General features: G+C 44.7%; 2 protein-coding genes and 1 long non-coding RNA gene across 4 annotated transcripts; 1 reads left to right on the top strand and 2 right to left on the bottom strand.

Annotated features, from left to right (window-relative positions):
- Positions 1-363: 363 nt before the first annotated feature.
- LOC144198036 (uncharacterized) lies at positions 364-5,051 on the bottom strand. Its single transcript, XR_013326652.1, has 3 exons — positions 4,902-5,051; positions 3,289-3,424; positions 364-617 (listed from the first exon to the last, which is right to left on the bottom strand). It is a non-coding gene; the product is annotated as an uncharacterized LOC144198036 (long non-coding RNA).
- A 449-nt stretch (positions 5,052-5,500) lies between these two features.
- Positions 5,501-16,948, bottom strand: LOC144198034 (uncharacterized). 2 transcript variants are annotated; one of them, XM_077718821.1, is made up of 20 exons: positions 15,832-16,948; positions 15,202-15,301; positions 15,081-15,120; positions 13,612-13,653; positions 13,377-13,465; positions 13,207-13,303; positions 12,993-13,135; positions 12,739-12,911; positions 12,547-12,650; positions 12,082-12,464; positions 11,921-11,990; positions 11,745-11,805; positions 11,606-11,666; positions 11,064-11,390; positions 10,868-10,963; positions 9,183-10,785; positions 7,808-9,063; positions 7,670-7,740; positions 7,378-7,462; positions 5,501-7,312 (listed from the first exon to the last, which is right to left on the bottom strand). In XM_077718821.1, the coding sequence occupies exons 1-20, from the start codon at positions 15,995-15,997 to the stop codon at positions 6,196-6,198; spliced, it is 6,084 nt and encodes a 2,027-aa protein (XP_077574947.1). In that variant the 5' UTR covers positions 15,998-16,948; the 3' UTR covers positions 5,501-6,195. The 2 variants fall into 2 exon arrangements, with proteins under 2 accessions (XP_077574947.1, XP_077574948.1); XM_077718822.1 differs by having other exon boundaries at positions 12,993-13,129; positions 15,832-16,947.
- Positions 16,949-17,358: 410 nt separating this feature from the next.
- Positions 17,359-20,310, top strand: ufl1 (UFM1-specific ligase 1). Its single transcript, XM_077718823.1, has 2 exons — positions 17,359-17,587; positions 17,674-20,310. Exon 2 carries the CDS (start codon positions 17,710-17,712, stop codon positions 20,068-20,070), a length of 2,361 nt encoding a protein of 786 aa, XP_077574949.1. The 5' UTR covers positions 17,359-17,587; positions 17,674-17,709; the 3' UTR covers positions 20,071-20,310.
- The last annotated feature ends 2 nt before the right edge of the window (positions 20,311-20,312 follow it).

The raw sequence follows: 20,312 nt of genomic DNA, 5'->3' as shown, positions 1-20,312 counted from the left end.
ATTAAAGCCAACACATTTCTGCCCATATGTGCTTATACCTATCAACAGCAGTGAAAGTAGATTATTGCATAAAGAGGATGAATGCAATGCTTTAAAACAAAATACATACTAGTATGTATTACTTACAATAAATCCACTGCAGTCATCTAACACTATTGCTTAAAACCCCTCTAAACAACTTTAAAATCCACCTTTTTTGTCCACATACACATTAAACCACGGCGTTTGACCGACAAGGTAAACTCATTAAGGGTAAAATGTAAGAAAATATGTATATATATATTTAAAAAATGGGTAAAAAGTTGCCAGCGGGTCTTACCGGGGAGCAGCGTCCATCCATCGGTCAGTGCAAGTCGGCCACGCGTCCGGAGCTCCACGGGGAACCTCGGTGCTCCATGGTGCATCCACCTGGCGCCTGCTCACTCCCAAACATGGGGAAATAGGCGTCTTCTTCTTCTTCTTCTTCTTCTTAGATAAACCAGTCCACCATGACGGGGGGCAAGTTAACATGGAAGAAAGCGGGTGGAAGTGCAGGGGAAACGGGGGGAGGAGAAAGTTCCAAACAAGCGCTGATACTCCTTGGCTGCTTGCGCGTCCCCTCAGCCGCCGGACGCATTCTGGTGGCAGGTATGGCAGATCAGCAGCACCGGAGGAAGAAAATTGTTGGGAGGAAAATGAGGGAGAGAGATAGAGAGAGTGGGGGGAGGAGGACGGGGGAGAGAGTGAGAGACACAGAGAGAAAGAAAGAGAGAGAGAGAGAGAGGCAAGTTAGGGAAGGAATCCAAGCAAAATAAGTGTCTGTGTAACTTCCGCTGGATTCATTTCTTTTATAAACAAGTGGGAAGAATAGTAGTATAAGATTTGACTGGATTGATGACATTAAAAGGAAATAGAAGTTTATGGTGGTGGTTGTTGTTTTGGTTACATTTTAATTTAATTGAGGGAAAAAGATGGAATAATTGACAAGAAATGTGAGTGAAATCTGATTGCAAATGTTATGTTGGGTTGACAAATCCTGGACGGACATCTGTCAGGCACGTTGACCCCCGCACAGATGTTGGCAGGGTCAGAGGTCACATAAATAAGGCTTGTCAATCCGCATCGACCCTGCTTCGACTTTGACGGACACTAGCTATAACCACACATGTACAAAATTATATTTAACAATTTTCCTTATAAATGAGGAGCTGAATTATGCTACATTTCAATTTGATTGCAATCAATTATCTGTCCAATTATGATAAATGTTGACTCCTCATTATACCCAATACAATCCTAAATCTAAAAAGAAAAAAATACCTTATTTGAATAAACTTGGCTAACTCTGCTGAGTCAACGTTAAATTTAAATTTCCTTTTTAATGAAGGGTACATCTTATTTTTGTGGAAGCTTCACAACACTCCCACTGGAGCCCACTGGTAGTCCCCAGATTCCACTTAGCAAACCAAACAGCAACACTAGGGTCACGGGGGGTGCTGAAGTCTATCCCAGCTGACTTCGGGACATCCTGAATTAATTGGTGGCCAGCCAATCACAGGGCACAAGGAGACGGATAACCCATAATACCCAGGGGCAATTTAGTGTGAGCAATCAGCCTAGCATGCATGTCTTAGTAATGTGGGAGGAAACCAGAGTACCCGGAGAAAACCCACACAGGCCCAGCGGGGAGACCAGGCAAACTCCACACATTTGGCCCGAACTGGATTTGAACCCAAATCCCAAACCGTGAGGCCAACGTGCTAACCACTCAACCACCGAGCCGCCCCTACTACTACAGTAATCCCTCGAATATCACAGCTTCAACTATTGCAATAACACTACATCACAATAATACTACATCGAATTTTTCATTCTGGGGGACAATTTATTTTGTTAATTAATTCTTTTTGTAAATTCAGAAAAATGTGGAAAAAATATATATATTTTAATAATTTTAGTCGATAATCGAGGTATTACTGTACTCTTAGTTCAAATAAACAGCACTATTTGTGTTCATGTCTCTCCAAATATTAATCCCTCCAAAACTTGAATATGAACAATAATACAAGTTATTTCACTCATTATTAAATTAGTGGGACATTTAGATGCCAAAACAAGACAGTGTTCAATGTTAAACGTCATTTAGAAGAGAATCATAATTGGTGAAGACGATAACGATGGAAAAAAAAATAACGCCACGGGCCATCAGCCGACCCCTTAATGAGTCGGAAAGCGTGACACGATCCCACAAAGACCCTCGATCCATTGACCCTCAGAGCGGAAAAGAGTGGCTAATTGCATCCATCACTTCCGCTTGGAATTGGGAGTATGTTGTTGAAAGCGAAAGGGGGGGCCAGGGGGGGATTAGCATGTTGTTAGCATTGTCTTTAGCTCAAATAAAGGCAATCAGGTGAGAATTTGTCTCTTTAGGGGGAGATGGTGCTACAAGGATTGCCGGGTGGGATGTTTAGAGAAGGGTTTGCACATTGTTTAGTCAGATGGGCACGCTGCAAATATTCCATGTTTGTCTTTATATCACTATTTGCATTTTTTGCCAAAAGCAAAATATTGGCCTGGAGGTTTGCATAAACCTGCACACGCCAGAAAACAACATGATATTTCACTTCTCAAAACATGTGATGGTAAAGCCACGGTATGAGATTCTTCATTAAGAAACTATAGTTTGTTATGTAGCTCATCACATGTTAGTGTTTTTTCATTATTAAGTGCATCCTATAGAAATTATTTGTTAGTTAATTTAATTATGAGCACTGCAATGGATTAAATTGTAAGGTCGGTTATATTTCAATTACCATTTGTCTTTTGATAACTTCTATAAATGCAAATCTACATGTTAATTTATGATAAGGTAATGTAAAATGTAAATGTTCAATTAAATGAACTCATTTCCACACACAATAAATTCATAACAAATATCCCCTCGGTGTTCACCCCACCAGGTTATTTAACAATAAATTGTAAAAAAACAACAACTTACAATTACTTAATATTAACTGTTAAAAGATCCACAATGATTAACAATAAAGTTTTTCTTTCAACACTTATTCACTGTCCATGAAACCAATTTCAATGCATTTAAACTAACACAACTGCCAGCAAAATATAACATTATGTAGTCAAAATGGATTGCACAGCTCAGTCCATCCACTTCAACCAACAAGTAATTGCTTGTTTGCAAAAAACAAAAACAAATGCAATCACCAGAACCAGACATTTTAATGCAAAATTAAAAAGAAACCTTATTGCAAAAGTCGGGGAAAATGAGCAAACTAACAAAAGCAAACTTACTTGGTAAAACACATGGAGATACTGTTCAGATCTGGACCCGGGACAATGTGCAAAGAAGATTTGGCAAACTGTTTCCTCAACAGATGCATTGATGAGAAAATCAGGAACACTTGGTGATAGGAGACGCAGGGATTGGCTGAGGATGGATCACAACAGGTGAATGAAATCAAAGGGGGAAGTCACCAGAAAAGAAGCAAGCACATTCAAAATAAAATATGCACATTAAAAAAAGCCAAAAGAAACCTCAAAAGAACCTTAGCCAAACAATTAAGTATTTCCACACACTACCAAATCAATACAATATCAACTTGCTCATTCTTGTCATTTTTTAGTACATTTTGCAGGCCCTCGGGGTGCCCTTTATTGACCGGAGCCCTGAGCGACTTCCTGTCTTGCTCGTCCGCTAGCCCCGCCTCTTTATGTTTGCGATCATAACCAAACAGGCCTAAACTGACCAAAATATTTAGTTCCCAAGTCCATGCCTTTGAGGAAGGGTATTCGCATTACGTAATCATCAAAGACACATTTCCCAGAATCTTCCACATGATGTCATCCCACTCGCCCTTCACCACTTTGTGTGTGTGTGTGTGTGTGTGTGCATGTTTGTCTCTTTCATTCTGCTCAAATGGACTCATTTCATGCATTTTTCACCGCATCACTGTCACTGTGCCGTGTTCAGATGCCGTTTTATACACGCACACAAACACACACACACACACTTTTTCTCTCTCTCCCTATGTTATCGGTCGAGGATGAGTATCTAGGCCAAACATTATTATCACCCCCCCATGGGTGGGTTTCCATGGTAACCATCGCATCGCCAGGAAGTGCCAGGTTCCACGCCGCCGTCACAGTAACACACCGAGACGTACACACACACACACACATACACTGACTGTGGGAATTTGACGGGCAATCGATACAATCCGATCAGTTGGGGATGGGAGGGGTTGCTATGGCAACCACCTAGGGGCACATCCTACTTTTGATATACAGTGCACTTAACGTGACCTGGTTAGTACTACAAGGCTACGTTAGGCTGTCAATGGACGACACACATAGACACACACACACAAGCACACACACACACACACACAATGAGGGGTGTCAGTGTCAATTCAGTTTCCGCTTTCATAGGAGAGCGCATAATGTAATTAGTTTGTTGGGGGTTTCCCTGTCTGCTCATCGGATGTTATTGATTTTGACATGGGAGCAACTGTGAAATTGTTTTGGCATTTCTCCTTTGATTTATATTTTTAAAAATGTTCTATTCAGTAATTTCTTACTTTACACAATTTTGTGTCGAATTTATCAAAAACCCAATTATCTTCAACAAAAACAGGAATTGAGAGGCTAATTTCTATCAATATTGAAATAGACACGGACTCCTGAGTTCCCATTTAAAGTAAGAAAAATAATTATAGAATTGTACAAGGATATGCATGGAAAAGTTGAAAGAGGTGGCACAATAGAATGAAAAACATTTTTCCGACAGAGTAGAAAGTTGCCTAGCAACCTCTGGCCTTGACGACAGGAAGTGACGTCGGCTTGTCAGAGAGAACACACATGAACGTACACGTGTGAAGCATAAGATTTAGATCTAAACTACTCACCCATGCACATGATCCAAAGGTGGCCGATAAACGTCACAGGATCTCTGGAATAATGGATGATAATCTGTGCAGGGGTTAAAATAATAGATTAATCTTCTTGTGTGCAGCGTCCATTAAGGATGACCTTACGTATGTGATGTGGACACGAACACTAAGCCGGCTGTTGATTGAGGAAATGCACCTGGTCAGCCTTTTATTTTATGGCTTCTTAACAGTTGATACATTGTCAGACAAGCCCTACAGCGCCACCCAGTGGTCAATAGAAGGATTCACGCCAGGGTATTCTTTATGGATCAATAAATCACAATGAGGATTGTTTTCGAATTGCTGTGGATTTTTTAAAGTACTGATAACATGATATATAATCCATATACGTACGTTTACTTTATATATAAGTAGATAGTTAATAAGTAAGGTAATAAATACATGAATAAATAAATATATAAATAAGCGTGTTGCAGAAAAAGTATATATATATATATTTGTATAAATTTATATGTATATATCTACTATATGTTTATCAAAATAGGACATTGGTGACAGGTTTAAATTATCCCATTTTCTTGTAAGGTAGCTCGACACACTTGACAAAAACAAGATTTTGGGTTTGGAACATTTTAATTAAAACAAAAACAGGAACAAACCATCAGTAAGAATCCTCATTTTCTATCCGACTGGGAAAACTACGACAAAAATGCACTCGCTTGCTCGACTCAGAGTATTTCATTTTTTTTTTTTTTTGCATCCAGTGTAGCGTAATTGCACTGCAAAAATTCTACCAAGTTTAAGTGCAATACTAACAGACTTGAGTCCCAGAGGACGAGACCACTGACGCGTAAAACTGTCTCCAAACGTACGCTTAGTCGAAGACACGTTATCTACATGAATTTTGATCGTGGCCTGAGCCAGGAAAACTGTTGTGAAATCCTATGATTAGTCATGAAAGTGTGATATTTACAGGTACAGATACAGTTCCTCACAAGGGAACGGTTAGGGAGACTTTCTGGTTTTTATGTACAATGAAGTAACACAAGCAGAGAGACACGAAGCTCCTTTGCATCCCTGAGTTAAATGAATGGCCAGCCTGCTTTTGGGTTGGAGCTTTGACTCTAACCCAGCGTTGTCACCATTACTCGTTCATTTGATTCCCAAAGCGGCGTTACGTTTTTAAGATCTCAGCTCTCGTCTCTGGCCTCGACTTCTTCTCGTTTAGGGTCTTGTCATTTCCGGCTGTGTCAAAAGTAGGGTTTACACCTTAACTCTTGATTTCCATTCCGTTGATTTCTGAGCGGCGTCAAGGATTGGCGGCCTTGGGTTCGGAGACCTTGAGGTCTTCGACCTTGATTTCTCCAACCTTGGTCTCTCCAACCTTGGTTTCTTCAACCTTGGTTTCTTCAACCTTGGTTTCTTCAATCTTGGTTTCTTCAATCTTGGTTTCTTCAACCTTGGTTTCTTCAATCTTGGTTTCTTCAATCTTGGTTTCTTCAATCTTGGTTTCTCCAACCTTGATGTCTTTGACCTTGGTCTCTCCAGCCTTAGTTTCGCCAACCTTGGGTTCGGTAGTCTTTGCTTTGGCCGGTGGCGCTTCCTCCTTGACGTCTTTGTCTTTGCTCTTCTTGTGTTTCTTCTTCTTGTGTTTATGCTTGTGATCTTTATCCTTATCCTTGTGCTCGCCACCCTCCTTGTCGGCCACTTTGTGCTTCTTATGCTTCTTGTGTTTCTTGTGCTTCTTGTGTTTCTTCTTCTTCTTTCTGTCGCCGGCGGCGGCCCCCCCACCGGAGGCTCCGGAAGCCGTTTCGCTGCGGTTGCTGTTGGAGCGCTGACTGGCCGAGGGACTGCTGTCGGAGGCCTCGTCGCCCTCGCTGTAGTCAGGCACAAAGGCCGCCTCGTCGGTCTCGCGGGCCAGGTCCGAGCACAGGCGCTGTCTCTTGGGCTCTGGGCCACTACTGGTAGAGTTCTTCTCCTCCTTGACGGGTGAGCTACGCTCCTTTCCTTCTTTGGCTTCCGGGTTGGAGCTCCTTTCCACTCGACCGACCTTCCTCTCCTCCCGGACGATCTTGACTTTGGTGGGTTTGACGCTTTTGCTCTCGTCCTTGGGCGGCCTCTTCTTCTCATCCTTGGCTACCGCCACCTTCTTATCAATCCGGGTTGCCTCTACCTTTTGGGGTGCAAGTAATGGCTCCTTGGGGAGCTCTTGAGGAGCCACTGTCACAGGGGCTACTACAGTCTCCTGCTGCTGTTGTTGTTGTTCCTCTTCCTCATCTTCTCGCTCCCACTTGGAGAGAGGAGGAGCCTGAATGAGAAGTTCCTCCCCTACACTTTTGGGGGTAGGGACAACAGGATCTGCAATGGCCACAGAGTCGCTCTTCTTCTGTTCCTCGGCGCTCTTCGGTTTAGCTTCCTCGGTGGATCTATTGCAAAGGAAGAGCCAATGAAGTCAATTCTTTCAATAACACCGTCTGCTTGAACTTCTTACCTGGTAGCACTGGTGGGTTGGCTGGATAAGACTTTGCGACTGATCCGGGGCTTGCTTCGAACCGTCTTTTCATCCGCCTCTTTGCCTGAAAAGAGAAATGAGTAGTCACCATCAAGTTATAAATTATACAGAAAAAACTTCACACATTTTGTCTAGCATTTTATCTGTTCATCTTTTTCTATTTAGAAATAAATGGCCATATTGACCACACCGGCTTGCTTGATCCTCACCAATTGTTATCTAGACCAAGTAAAAAAGCCGGGTAATGTTGGCAAGATGTCTGAGAGCTCACCTTCTTTTGATGCGGTATCTGATTTTCTTCCGGTGGATCCGCTTTTCGTTGCTCTCTCCTTGGAAACACTCCTAAGAAACCAAAGAAAAATAAATAAAGAGGGTACAAGGCGACGGGGTGAACATTTTCTGTACGCACCGGTCAGATTTTCCTTTCTCTGTGCCTTCTCTGGAGGTACTGCTAGGCTTGTCCTTTTTGCCAATGGCCGATTTCTCAGCGATGGTCATCTTGTCCAAGCAAACGGAGCGAGCGACTGCACTTCCAGAGTTTTTGCGCTCAGTCCTCTGTGACTTGTCTCCGACGTCACTTTTGGCAACTGAGACTTTCTTTGAGCTTGATGTCCTGTCGCGCTCATTCTCAGAAGGCATGGTGGTCTTGTCTCGCTCAGATCCTAAAACTTTTTCCCTGTCAGAATTTGAGGGTTTTTCCCGATCTTTGTCAGAATTGGAGGATTTTTCTTTATCTCTATCTGCAGCCTTTGAGGAATCGTTATTAGAACTGGGCACTTTATCCTGATCGCGCTCAGAACTCGTTGTAGTAGCCCGATCGCGGTCGGAGCTAGCCGCCGTAGTGCGATCCCGGTCCGAATTGGACGTTTTAGCACGATCTCGGTCCAAATTGGACATTTTAGTGCGATCCCGGTCCGAACTGGACGCTTTGGGGCGATCGCGGTCCGAGCTGGACGCTTTAGCGCGATCCGAACTGGATATTTTAGCACGATCTGAAGTGTATGCTTTAGCACGATCCGAACTATGTGCTTTAGCGCGATCCGAACTGGATACTTTGGCACGATCACGGTCTGAATTGGAGCCATTAGTGCGATCGCGATCCGACATGGATGCTTTAGCGCGATCACGGTCCGAAATGGAAGCTTTAGAACGATCGCGATCCGAACTGGACATTTTACCGCCATCGCGGTCAGAAACTTTGGCCCGATCTCTGTCGGAAGCCTTTTCCTGCTCTCGGTCAGACACTTTTTCTCGATCTCGGTCTGAAGCCCTTTCTCGATCTCTGTCCAATCCCGAGGCCTTTTCCTGATCTCTGTCAGACCTGGAGGATTTTTCCCTGCCTCTATCTGAAGCCCTTTCACGCTCTCTGTCTATTCTCCAGTTACTATCCCGCTCCCTGTCTCCTCCCAATGTCCGGTCAGAATCTTTGTCAGAGACTAATGATTTGGCCGCAGTTTTTTCTCGGGAAATTCCACTATCAGAGGAAGATGGACGTTCCTTTGTTTCAGGGGCTTCGGAATTACTGAGTAAATCAGAATTATTGGGGACCCCAGACCGTTCCGTGGTGGTCTTATCACCTCCCAAGGATGCTCGGTCGGAGACCTGGTTTTCTTTTCTTCCGTGGTCTCTGGTCAGAGGGGTGCTTCTTTGCGTCACTGGCTTGACCTAAAAAAATAAATAAAAAATAAACAACTTTAGCCATACATAATTGTAGAAATATTCATTTGAAAATAAAACCTAAAAAAAATGATTTTTGATTTCTCGAGTCCGCCAATGAGACCTACCGGCAAGTCCATTAGTGGTCTGATGGCGCTTCGGTCTTTTTCCGCCCAAACCATATCACGGCCAACTAGGACCGGAAGAAGCCCGGGTCTGTCGGACGGTTGGGAGAATCTCTGCAGTGGGGGCTGGTGAGGGTCGTGGAGGTGCGAAAAGACCTCTGCTCCGATACCGGGTCCGTCCAGTCTTCGAAGTTTTCCAGGTGGAGACCCCAGTAAGGAGCGGCCCTCCTCGCCCATCCGTGGCGGGAGTCTATGGAGGTAGGGGAGTACTTGTTGGTGGGGGTGTGGGTGCGGGAGGGGGATGAGGCCAGGGCCATGGGGGAGGTCCCTTCGCCCACGGTTGTCATTTCCTGGCCGAAGGCTGTCGTGAACAGACGGCGGGTGTGGCAAAGGTAGGGGGGCGTGGGAGAAGAGTGGGGGTGTCTTTCGAAGGGGTGGTCTCACAGAAGAGCTTTTGGGTGGTTCCTTTTTCGGCTCTTCTGGTTTGCCTTTGTTGCCTTTTAGAGTTTTGGCGGGTGCCGGGGTAACGGCTACAGAAGAGGGTTCTTTCTTTTTGGTGGCCGCCGTTTCGGGGGTCTTCTTCCCTTTTTCGCTTTTGACTTTGGGAGTATCTGTCTTGGCTTTAGGTTTTGCCTTCTGACCCTTTTCCTTCTTAGTCTTGTCGGTCTTGGCGGCGGACTTGAGTTTTACAGGTGTTGTGGCGCTTTTGGCAGCGGGAGCCTTGGAGCCGGCGGCGGCGGACGTGGCCGCTTTGGGAGCGGCGGGCGACGATTTGTTCGGGGATAGGATGTCGTCCATGGGCTCGTCTCGGACGGGAGTAGCGTCGCCCCTGTCCATGGAATGCTGCGATTGGTCGCCATCTTCTCCAGCTTTCCTCTTCTTGACTTTCTTGGTCTTCAGGACCTTAGCGGCAGCGGCCGCGTTGCTCTTAGCCCCCCCAGATGATGAGGACGATGGAGGATTGTGAACTGGGGGCATTTTCTCATCTCGACGACTTCTCCCTCTGCCTGGTGGGGAGTATTCCCGGCGCAGCGGGGATATCCGTTCGCGCTCTCGCTCCCGTTCCCTCTCCCGACTTCCACGGCCCCGATGATACATCACGTGGTCTTGGTGCTCGTAGTCCTTGTAATACTTGTTGTACCATTCTCTATACTCGCGCTCCCATTGGCGGTACCTTTCCCGCTCCCAGCGTTCTTGACTGCCTGGGCTGAGACCCTTCAGCTCGTAGGGAGCCAATTCTCGTGGGGGCGGTTTTCTTCCAGCGGGGCTGCGATTTCGGTAACCGCCCGGAGAGCGGGATCGAGATCTTGAACGGAAGGGCGGCGCCCCTTCCGTTCCTTCCCAAGCGGCGGGACGGAATGAAGGCGGCGTACCTGAGCGCCGGTAGCCGTACGACCTGGAGCGGGAGCGAGATCTGGATCGAGAGCGCCCATAGCTGCGCCCGTTTCGTCTAGAGTAAGGCGAGCGGGCATATGGCCGTCCGTGGGAGCGTGAACGAGATCGGGATCGACTTGGGGTGTACGAGTAAGACCTCGATCTAGATCTGGATCTGGAGCGAGAGCGTGTGTAAGAGCGGCTGAATGGAGAGCGGCTGTATGATCGGGATCTGGTTACAAAGGACAGAAAAAGAGAGAAAATGAGATTAGCTCAAGCTAATTAGCAACAACAGAAAATTAGCATCATCTTACCTGGAATATGACGGTTTCTGTCTCTTTGGTGCATTTCGGTACTTCATCAGCTCTTTGTGGAAGTCTTTTGTAAACTCGTCAAGTTTGGATGTGATACTGAAAAATGAAAAGGGAATTGAATATTAGTCAAAACTGCACAAAATGAACCAATCTGTACTGTGTCACCATCCATCAGCAAAAAAGTCTTGCCACTCACTTATCTTGTCTGTGGTGTCGCTGTCTGTAGAAGTCTTCTTTGGAGAGAGGGGGCTGACCGAGGGAAGACGGGAGAGGGAGTAGAGGGGGCTGGCCGCCGGGTGCTCCCCAGGGAGGGTTGACACCCGGTGGGCCAGGGCCGTACATGGGCTGAGGCTGGTAAGCCATTGTCGGTGGCGGGATCAGGCCGGGGCCCGCGGGGTACATGGGTGGGTAGCCCTGGGGTGGGGGCGGGTAGAGAGAGGGTGACACGTAGAGGGGCGGGGTGGGGAGAGGGAGCTGAGATGTCTGGAGGTGGCTGGAAGGTGGTTCTCTGCTTCTGTAGGGCCTGAAAAAAAGAAACCATCATTTAAATTAAAACTCCGAAAAGTTGTTAAGAAATAGCAAAACAACAAGACAAAAAAAATGAAGACATTTTTTCTTTGTTTAAGTGGGACAAAAATAATCATTCTTGTCATTAACATTTTCTTTTTAGCCTAAAATACTTAACTTGGTACCTATAGAGGCAGATTGATTATTTTGTGTTATTCTGAGTGTTCTTACCTTTCCCAGTGTCTTCCACCCCTGTCCCTATGAGGCTGGTGAGGCCTTGAATGCGGTGGGCCTTAAGTGAAATACAAAGGGTTATTTACTTTTAAAAAAATCACAAAACACCCTGGAATGTGACCACTGCCATTCTTACCTGAAAGATGAGGTGGCGCTCGAGAGGGCGGAGGTGCACCAAGGAGAGACAGATTGTAAGGCTATAGTTTAAAAAAAAAACTTACATTGAGACACAATATTCATATAGATTTACAAGTTAAATCAAAATTAACAAGGCAAGGATTAAATTTCCTACCAAACTCAAGATGGACTTACCTGTGGTCTGTTATCTGAATTTTTAATCAATCCTGGCAGGATAATAGGCGGTGGTGGCAGGTCCATCTCACTATCAACAATAAATACAAACAAGCAAAATTAACACTAGCAATTGAGAAACTCCTTTTAAGGGCTATATGGTTAAAGTAAATAAACCTCACCCAGGTGGGGGAGGCTCTCCCTGGCTCCCGGACGGCCGAGGAGAACCGCGGTCCACCGCGGGTGGCGGAACCAGTGGGGTTTCTTTAGTTTCCTCCTTGATGTCCACGTGAGGGGGCGGCGAAGGCGTAGGGGTGGGCGTGTTAACAGCGGAAAGTGCCGTGGGCGGGGTCTGAGCCTGGGGGACTGGCACGCTAATGGTGGTGGCGGGGTGAGGAGGAACAGAAAGGGGGGGGCGGGAAATGTTGGCCATCAGGGGGTCCTGTTGCCTGGACTGGTGGGGTCTGTTCAGGAGAAGAGGCCGCGGGGGAGGAGGGGCCGAATGCTGGATTTGTTTGCGTCCACGTTTTGTGTAGCCCGTTTCGTTCTTGAAGTTGTTTACGGCCTGGGTGAAAAGGCAAATGATTTAAATGCCTAAAGAAGCGAAAAGTGGAAAAGGCACGTTTTAGAAAGAAAAAAAAGTTTACCTGTCGAAGAAACTTGTTGGCAATGAGGTTGTCAGGCGAAACATCCGACTGTTTGCACGTGAAACAAACGTGCTCCTCAGAGTCCAACAAAGTTGTTCTGATACCTGAAAAAAATAAAAAAATAAAGTTAATATCCAACTAAACTGTTACAGTTAACGCAATAAAGCAACCTCATCTATGTTTGATACTTACAATCATCACAGTAGCTGTTCCCGCAGCAAGGAATGACGACTGCGTCTGTCATCAAATCGTTACAGATGGGACAAAGCAGCTCGTCGGGGATGGGGTCCGAATCGTCCTCGGACGACGACTGGTCATGTGGAACGAAGGGAGGACGCTCCTTTTTCCCCTGTGCGTAGGCCTCCCTAAAGTGAATAGGATATTTAACCATCAAAATCCAAAAAGTTCCCAAAATCATTCCAAATCTGCACTAGTTTCAGACTTACGCATCAATGGCAGGTATGGCATATTCTCCAGTGCTGGTCAACATGGCTCCTTTAGTGCCGGGTTCAGCTTTCACCATGAAACTCTGAGGAATCCCTTTGCTGGTTCTCACTTGCTTGAGAGCTTCTAAACTTTTGTCCTGCACCTAAGACAGTGTAGTTATTACCTCAAAATAAACATGTTCACAATGTACATATAGACAAAGTAAATGGTTACCACGAGCATGGGGCACTGTCGAATGTAGTGACCGGTCTTGCCGCATCGGTAACAGAGGTAGTGAGCCGGTGGTGGTCCGACTGCCTTCTTGGAGTAACTAGAGAAAGAATTTCCTTGTCACTTTCAATTCAACAACATGGCAAAATAATGCAAATAGAGTGAATACTAACTGAATAGGGTCATATTCATGGTTGGACTGAGTCATCATGGCTTTAATCTTGTCCTCCTCGGATGCATTGGCGTCAACCAGGTTAGCAGTCTAAAGAGAAGAAAAAAATGGAACAAAAGAGAAAAAAATCCCCAACCCCCAAAAATCAAGATTAAAACTATGGGGGCAAAAGAGTCGATGTATTAAGATCCCAAAAAAAGCTGCTATTTTTGAGATGTTGTGGCAATAAACGCTACCTTGGTGAGTTGGGCGAGAGACATAGAGGGTGAGGAGTCGGTCTGTAGGAAAAATGAGAATACAAGACATTGAAGGGGTTACAAGACATTCTCAGATGTTCCAGCTTGAGGCCAGTCCCTCACAATTATCTTCAGACGCAATGATGGGAAAGCTGAAAAATAATCCCGTAATCATGTAAGTCAAATAAGTGTCACCAAATAAGGATTTGTGTACATTCCCCCTTCTAACAGTCAAAAAAAAACAGTACCTTTTGTGTAGAATTGGGGGAAATGAAAGAAAAATTTGAAACGGTAAAATTCTAACTCTAAAGATAGATTCTGACTTTTCCAGGTGATTTTGAGCGTTAGCATTTCGCAGTTGTTCAAAAGCTAGCGACATCTTCAAAGTCAACGTTAGCTAAAACGTTCTTAAACGGCTAATGTTAGCATTCTTGGAAAAAAAAACGATGTCAGCGCAACTGCCTAAATCGTTGCCTGGCTAAGACGAACTAACTTGTAGGATAATGAGGACAATTTAAATTAGCATAGGAGGCATTTTTTTACATGACTTGTCACAACAAGAGAGTAGCCTGCTAATTATGTTGTAGACTGGGCATTTGCGGAGGGAACACACAGGGAATGTGGTGTCAAAGCGGTTCTGACATGCAGAACCCGCTTAAAAAAAACCTTTATTGACAGGCTTCTGTAGCTTACAGGAAAACTACACCAGCAATGATGTGTCATTCATAAACGCTGCAGAAAGAAAAATTTATGTTTTGTTGTTTTGGTTTCCTCTACTCCCTATGCTAATCGCTTTCTATTCTGTGTCAAATATTAAAGATACGAGGCCTTTAAAAAAAGTTGGGGTTATGTGTAGACCATAGAAAAAGACAATTTATACATAAGTTGACAAACGTGACATTAAGAGCGTATTCAAAGTGTGTCAAATGTTCCAAACTGCACTGAAATTAAATAAAAAAAGAACAAAGAAATGAGCAAATACTCCCCAAAGCCATTCACCCAGCCATGAATTACATTCACGCTCCACTGAATCGACTTGTTGTAAACCACATGTTATTTTCACAGAAAATACAAATGACATTAGCATTATTATGTGACATGATTAACTTATATGTGACACAAATACCTGCCCGAGCCAAAAGCGGGCTACAAAAAAGCCATTTCAATACGAAACAGAAGTCAAGATAGTTCATACTCACTTGAAAGTTAGCAAGTACAGTACAACATTAGAAAAATAGCGCTCGAATTGTGTGGAAAAAAAGAAACAATTAAGCCCTAAGACTTAAGACGCCCTCCCCGCACCCCTTTCAAAATAACAGCCAATCACAGGTAGACAAAATGCACACTGTGATGCGATTGACAAAATGTTATCAAGAAGAAAGGAGAGTAGAGGGGTGATAGGAGGAGAGTGAGTGTTGTTGCTTTTTGGGTGTGTTTGCTTTTGTTTTTGGTTGGTTTTTGTTACATACGGGTCTCGACGATCCCGCCATTGACGTGTCAGAACGATCTCTGCGGAGACAAACAAATCAAGCGTCTGTAAATAAGCACTCTTGTCAAAATTGGCCCAAAAAAAGAAAATAAAAGACGTACACAATGAACGTCCTGCCAGCAGGTTTGACGCCACCAATCGGCGTTCGGCGGACGATCACGGACGAGTGCTTGGGGATGTGTGCTTCATCGTCTGTATATTCTGGAAATATACCAATTCAGAGATTTGACATTTGGCGCCCTGTGATGATATACTATGGTCTGATCAAAAACTACTTTGTTACAATTAGCTGGCTTGAAAAATTGAGTGGATCAGTGTTTCATTCTCTTTCCTCAATAGTCTTATTGAGAAAATCTAATGTACACGAGGCCATTCAATTAAATTGTGGCATGCTTTAGCATATCATATTGTTGTCCAAAGAATGTAAATCATAATATATGATGAGGAAATGGGCAATTTGGACCAATAGAAACCATGACAAATGCAAAATCATTACATTGCTCATTAAACACATCATCTCAATTGGGGTATTTGAATCAAGTACAGAATGTCAATATGGCATGAATTTCAAAGCTTAACATTTTTCAACCATCAACAAAAAATTGGTGATCAAAGAAAGGTGCAATGCTAATACATTTCTAAACAACAAAGATGAATCAGTCAACTTACTTTTAAATTTAAGATGAATTGAAATGGTTCTAAACCAAGTATATAGTACCTCTGGGTCTTACCTTCTCGTGTCTGCGCATTGGTGATCTGCAAGTCGCAGTCTGTGGCCTTGAGCCGCTCCCTGGACATGATCTGCCGCTTGAGCTCACTCAAGGTGATGTGCAGCCCATCGAACGTGACCGTGTTGTAGTCCAGTTTGGAGGAGAACTTATAATGAACACACGACATGTTTGCCACACTTTTTTTTCTTTAAACAACAAGGGATCGGGAGAGAAACAGGATTTTGGGACGGGGATGAGTAATAGAAACAGAGGATAACCAAACCCCCCAAAAATATAAAACAGCGCCAACACTCAAATCACAGGAAGCCAAACCTGGTAACTTTTTAATGCGTCAAAATGGGTCTTGAGAGACACTGGACAAAAAAACAAAAATGGAGGGCGAATCAATGACGCAGAGTCCTTGTTTAATCCCAACGTGTGAGATTAAAGGCCGGCTCGCCAGTTGACGGCGCCATGTGCCTTTTAGTCAAGTCCTTTTGAGTCCAAAATAAAAGCGACACACACAAACAACGCCCAGAAAATCCAACAAAGGCTGGAGGCGAGGCTGTCCTCGAAAGAGCGGCGTTCTAAGGGCGGCCGCGTCCGCCACCTGTAGTCCTTCGGGCGGCGGAACCGCTTAACACGGCAAGGCCGCTGTTAGCAGCTAATGTTGCTAACCGCAGTCCGGCTAGCACTTGCTGTGTCGGGGTTCAATCCCTCACCAAAAAATGTCCACAGGATTGTGTCCGCGGGATTTAAATCGACACTAAGAACTCACATTCGCCGAATAATTCGGAAATAAAAAGTCGAAAAAAAACGAAAGGCGCCGAGCTCACGAATTATGGCTAACGATAAATCCCCGCTAACCGGAACGGTGCTTTTTTCCTCTCGGGATCCATCGGAGTCTGCTCCTTCGTTTACTTGCCGAGTGAATAAAAATGTTTGATCAGAAAAAAAACTTGATGTTTATTCACAAAAATGTCTTCGGCGACGCGGCTACAAGACGACAATGCGCCCTATCGTCGCTGTTTCATCAAAATGGCGTCGTGGGGAACGAACGTTAGTCCAAAGAGTGACAAACACATGACGTCAAGATGGGTACCTTCTCCTTTCCCCCGCTTTAGCCGGAGCACTGCGACGTTTCAAAAAAAGAGGTTAACTTGATAAAAGTATCATGTACAAAATGTGCAATTCGTTCTTGTGAATGCATCACGATTCTCAAAGGTGCCCGTTTAAAAATGCTTATATTATAGCGATTGACATCACAAAGAGATGAACATTATCAATTTTATAGAAAAGAACACAGGTGTCCACGCATTTTCTCTCAGCTTCTATTAATGTCCATCTATAAAACCTTTTTAAAAGGTCATTTTTATTCCCTTGATCTTAAACCAGCGTGAGCATTAACCATTATTTATTTTACAGTCTTTTTGCAAACATTCGTGGTTTAAAAGTGCGTTGTAGTGTGCAATCCGACAGTTGTGTTACGTCATCAGAAGACGCAGGCCACCGAGAAAATTTAGCTACACATGTAAACAAATCAGATCTTGACAACTATACTTGTCGCCTAAGAATGACGCCACTAGAAAACGCCCCCAACGCCATGTTCCCAGCCACTTGATATGTGTTTGCTTTTGCTCCTGTCCGTAAAAAATGCGAGCAACATAAAGGTCAGCGCATTTCAAACATAACCAAATCCAGGTTCTACCAGCAGATTTATTGATTTGAAGAGTGGATTTTTTAGGAAACCATCAAAACGGATTTGACGTGTGACAGGGTATGATCTCGCTCTGGGCTTCCGATCTTTGTGAGTGGTTATGTTGACGTGTCTTTACCTCGTCTTTCTCTTTACTTCTTAACCAGTGAGCCAGTGGAGTATTTTTAAAAGACATCGCAGCCATGGCAAGTGAATGGGAAGAAATCCGACGTCTTGCAGCTGATTTCCAGAAAGCCCAGTTTGCTGACACTTCTCAAAGGCTATCAGAGAGGGATTGCATTGACATAATCACCAAACTTATTCAAAACCAGAAACTCGAAGTGGTGCACACCTTAGATGGAAAAGAGTACATCACCCCTGCACAGATCAGTAGAGAAATTCGAGATGAACTTTACCGTCACGGTGGCCGAGTCAATCTTCTGGAACTCCAACAGATTATCAATGTCAATTGGGTGGACGTTGAATCGAGAGCAAATGAAATAGCAAGATCTGACAAAAATGTCCAGATGGTACTTGGCCAACTCATCACCAACAACTACCTTAACCGCATGGCCGAAGAAATCAACGACCGGCTTCAAGAAGCTGGCCTGGTCAGCATCGCGGACCTTTGCAAGAGCTACGATCTACCTGGCGATTTCCTAAACGAGTCGCTCTCAAAGCGTCTTGGGAAATTGATCCAGGGCGAATTGGATCAGTACAGTCGAGGATTTATATTCACTCCGGCTTTTGTAGCCCGGCACACGGCCAAAGTAAGAGGGCTGTTCAGTGCCATCACTCGTCCAACCTCAGTCGGTGGATTGATCAGCACTTTTGGGCTTCACGAGAATCTCCTATATACGGTTCTGGAGGACCTGGTCAACACTGGCCGTCTCAATGGAAGCGTAGTGGGGGGTCGACAGGACAACGCTGTATACATCCCTGACATTTACTCCAAAACTCAGAACTCTTGGGTGGATGCTTTCCTCCGGCAAAACGGATATTTAGAATTCGACGCATTGATCCGACTGGGGATCGCAGAACCTAGTGGTTACATCAAAAAGCGCTTTAAGGGCAAAAAGCTACTTTTCCTCAAAGCAGCTTGTGTAGGTCAGGCTTTGGTGGACCAGGTGGAGGCCTCCTTGGAAGAAGCGGTCAGTTCTGGTTCGTGGGCCGACATACGGGCCATTTTGCCGAGTTGCATATCAGATGAAGACGTGGTGATGTTGATCAACCAGGCCATAAGGAACACTAACACAGAATCGGCCGCTAGAATCCTGGGCGGCACCATCGTTTGCGGCGAAAAGTGGATTGGCGAATGCCTGGCACTTTTTGACAATGCCGTGCAACAGAGAGCACAGAAGGAGATAAAAAATAATCCAGTGTTGCTGATAAGTGAAGATGATCTCAAGCAATCTGCTATGGTGGTGGAAAACTCTGGAATGTCCAGAAAAGAGAAAAAAGAAGGCGAGCGTAAGAAAAAAGCCGCAGAAAGCGCCGGCAAATCGGGCGGAGGCGGCAACGCCAGAGAGTTCCGAACCCGGAAGACGAAAAAGAAAGGGAAGAGAGACGAAGACGAGGAGGAAAGTGGACCTCGTTCCAAGGAGGAAGCTCCATTCATGACCCAAGAAGAAATAGTGGAGGTTTTAGAGGATAAGTTGAGTGATTTTCCTCAAGAAATTGTCCCCGATTTGGCAGAAGAGTTAGTTCGACCTTTGACCAAAGCTTACCAAGAAGCCATGCGGACTCTGTTCATGTCCACTACTTGCCCACTTTCAGGCTCCACCAAAAAGTCAGTGAAGGACCTACAAGAAGAAATCTCCAACCTTTACAACAACATCCGTCTCTTCGAAAAAGGCACCAAATTTTTCTGCGACGAAACCCAAGTCATCATAGCCAAGCACGTCTTAAAAACGGTAGGCACCGACCTGACCAACATCCTCGTCAACTTCCTAGCCGCCGAAACCATGACGTCCGTAGAAAACCCGGCTGCCATCACCACTGAAGTCCGCTTGAAGATTCTTAACAGAGTTTCGGATGACACCAAAACGCCTCTGATGAAACTGCATAATTGCCTGAATGGGAAAACCATCAGCGATTTCCTGGAAAACTTTGAATCCGCGGCGGATGTGTGTGGCTTCATGCTGAAAAAAAACGACAAGAAAAAGGAACGACAAGCCTTCCTGCTCCACCGTCAAACCTTGGCAGAGCAACTGAAAGACACAGAGGACCCAGCAATGGTTCTCCACCTGACTAGCGTCTTGCTTTTTCAGGAGAGTACCCATTGTATCCTTCACGCCCCTGGACGTTGCGTACCTCATATTATCGCTACTCTGGTGGGGCGTGTTCCTGCTGAGAAACACCAGCTACTGAGTGTCTATCAGAGTCTGGTTGTGAAGCAACTGATGAGTCAGAATCAAGGACGGAAGCAGGAAGACGTGCAGGGTGAGGACGGGGAACAGGATGAGATGTCCAGCATCTTTGAGCAATTCAAGGTTTTGACGCCACAAGTCAAGGAAATGGCACTTTCTCAGAGGAAGACATCAACAAGCGAGGCACAAGTTTAAAAACAACAACATTTTTAACATGTTTGGTTCACCAATTTGCTGTTTAGTATTTTGGGATTAATTTGACTGACGCATTTAGCCAAAAAAAAGCCATTCTTTAAGTTTCAGGTTCATTGCTAATGACGCTAGTGCATATCATGTAGTTTTTGGCCTATAATTGTGATGAATGGAATAAATCATGTCTGCTTTATGTGTAAAGCAAATTGAATGTTTATGAATTAAACCGACAAAGAAAAGCAATG

Source organism: Stigmatopora nigra, chromosome 6 (genome assembly GCF_051989575.1).
Source record: "Stigmatopora nigra isolate UIUO_SnigA chromosome 6, RoL_Snig_1.1, whole genome shotgun sequence".
Lineage (NCBI taxonomy): Eukaryota > Metazoa > Chordata > Actinopteri > Syngnathiformes > Syngnathidae > Stigmatopora > Stigmatopora nigra.
The sequence above is the reverse complement of the archived record's forward strand: the minus strand, read 5'-3'. Positions and strand labels throughout refer to the sequence as shown.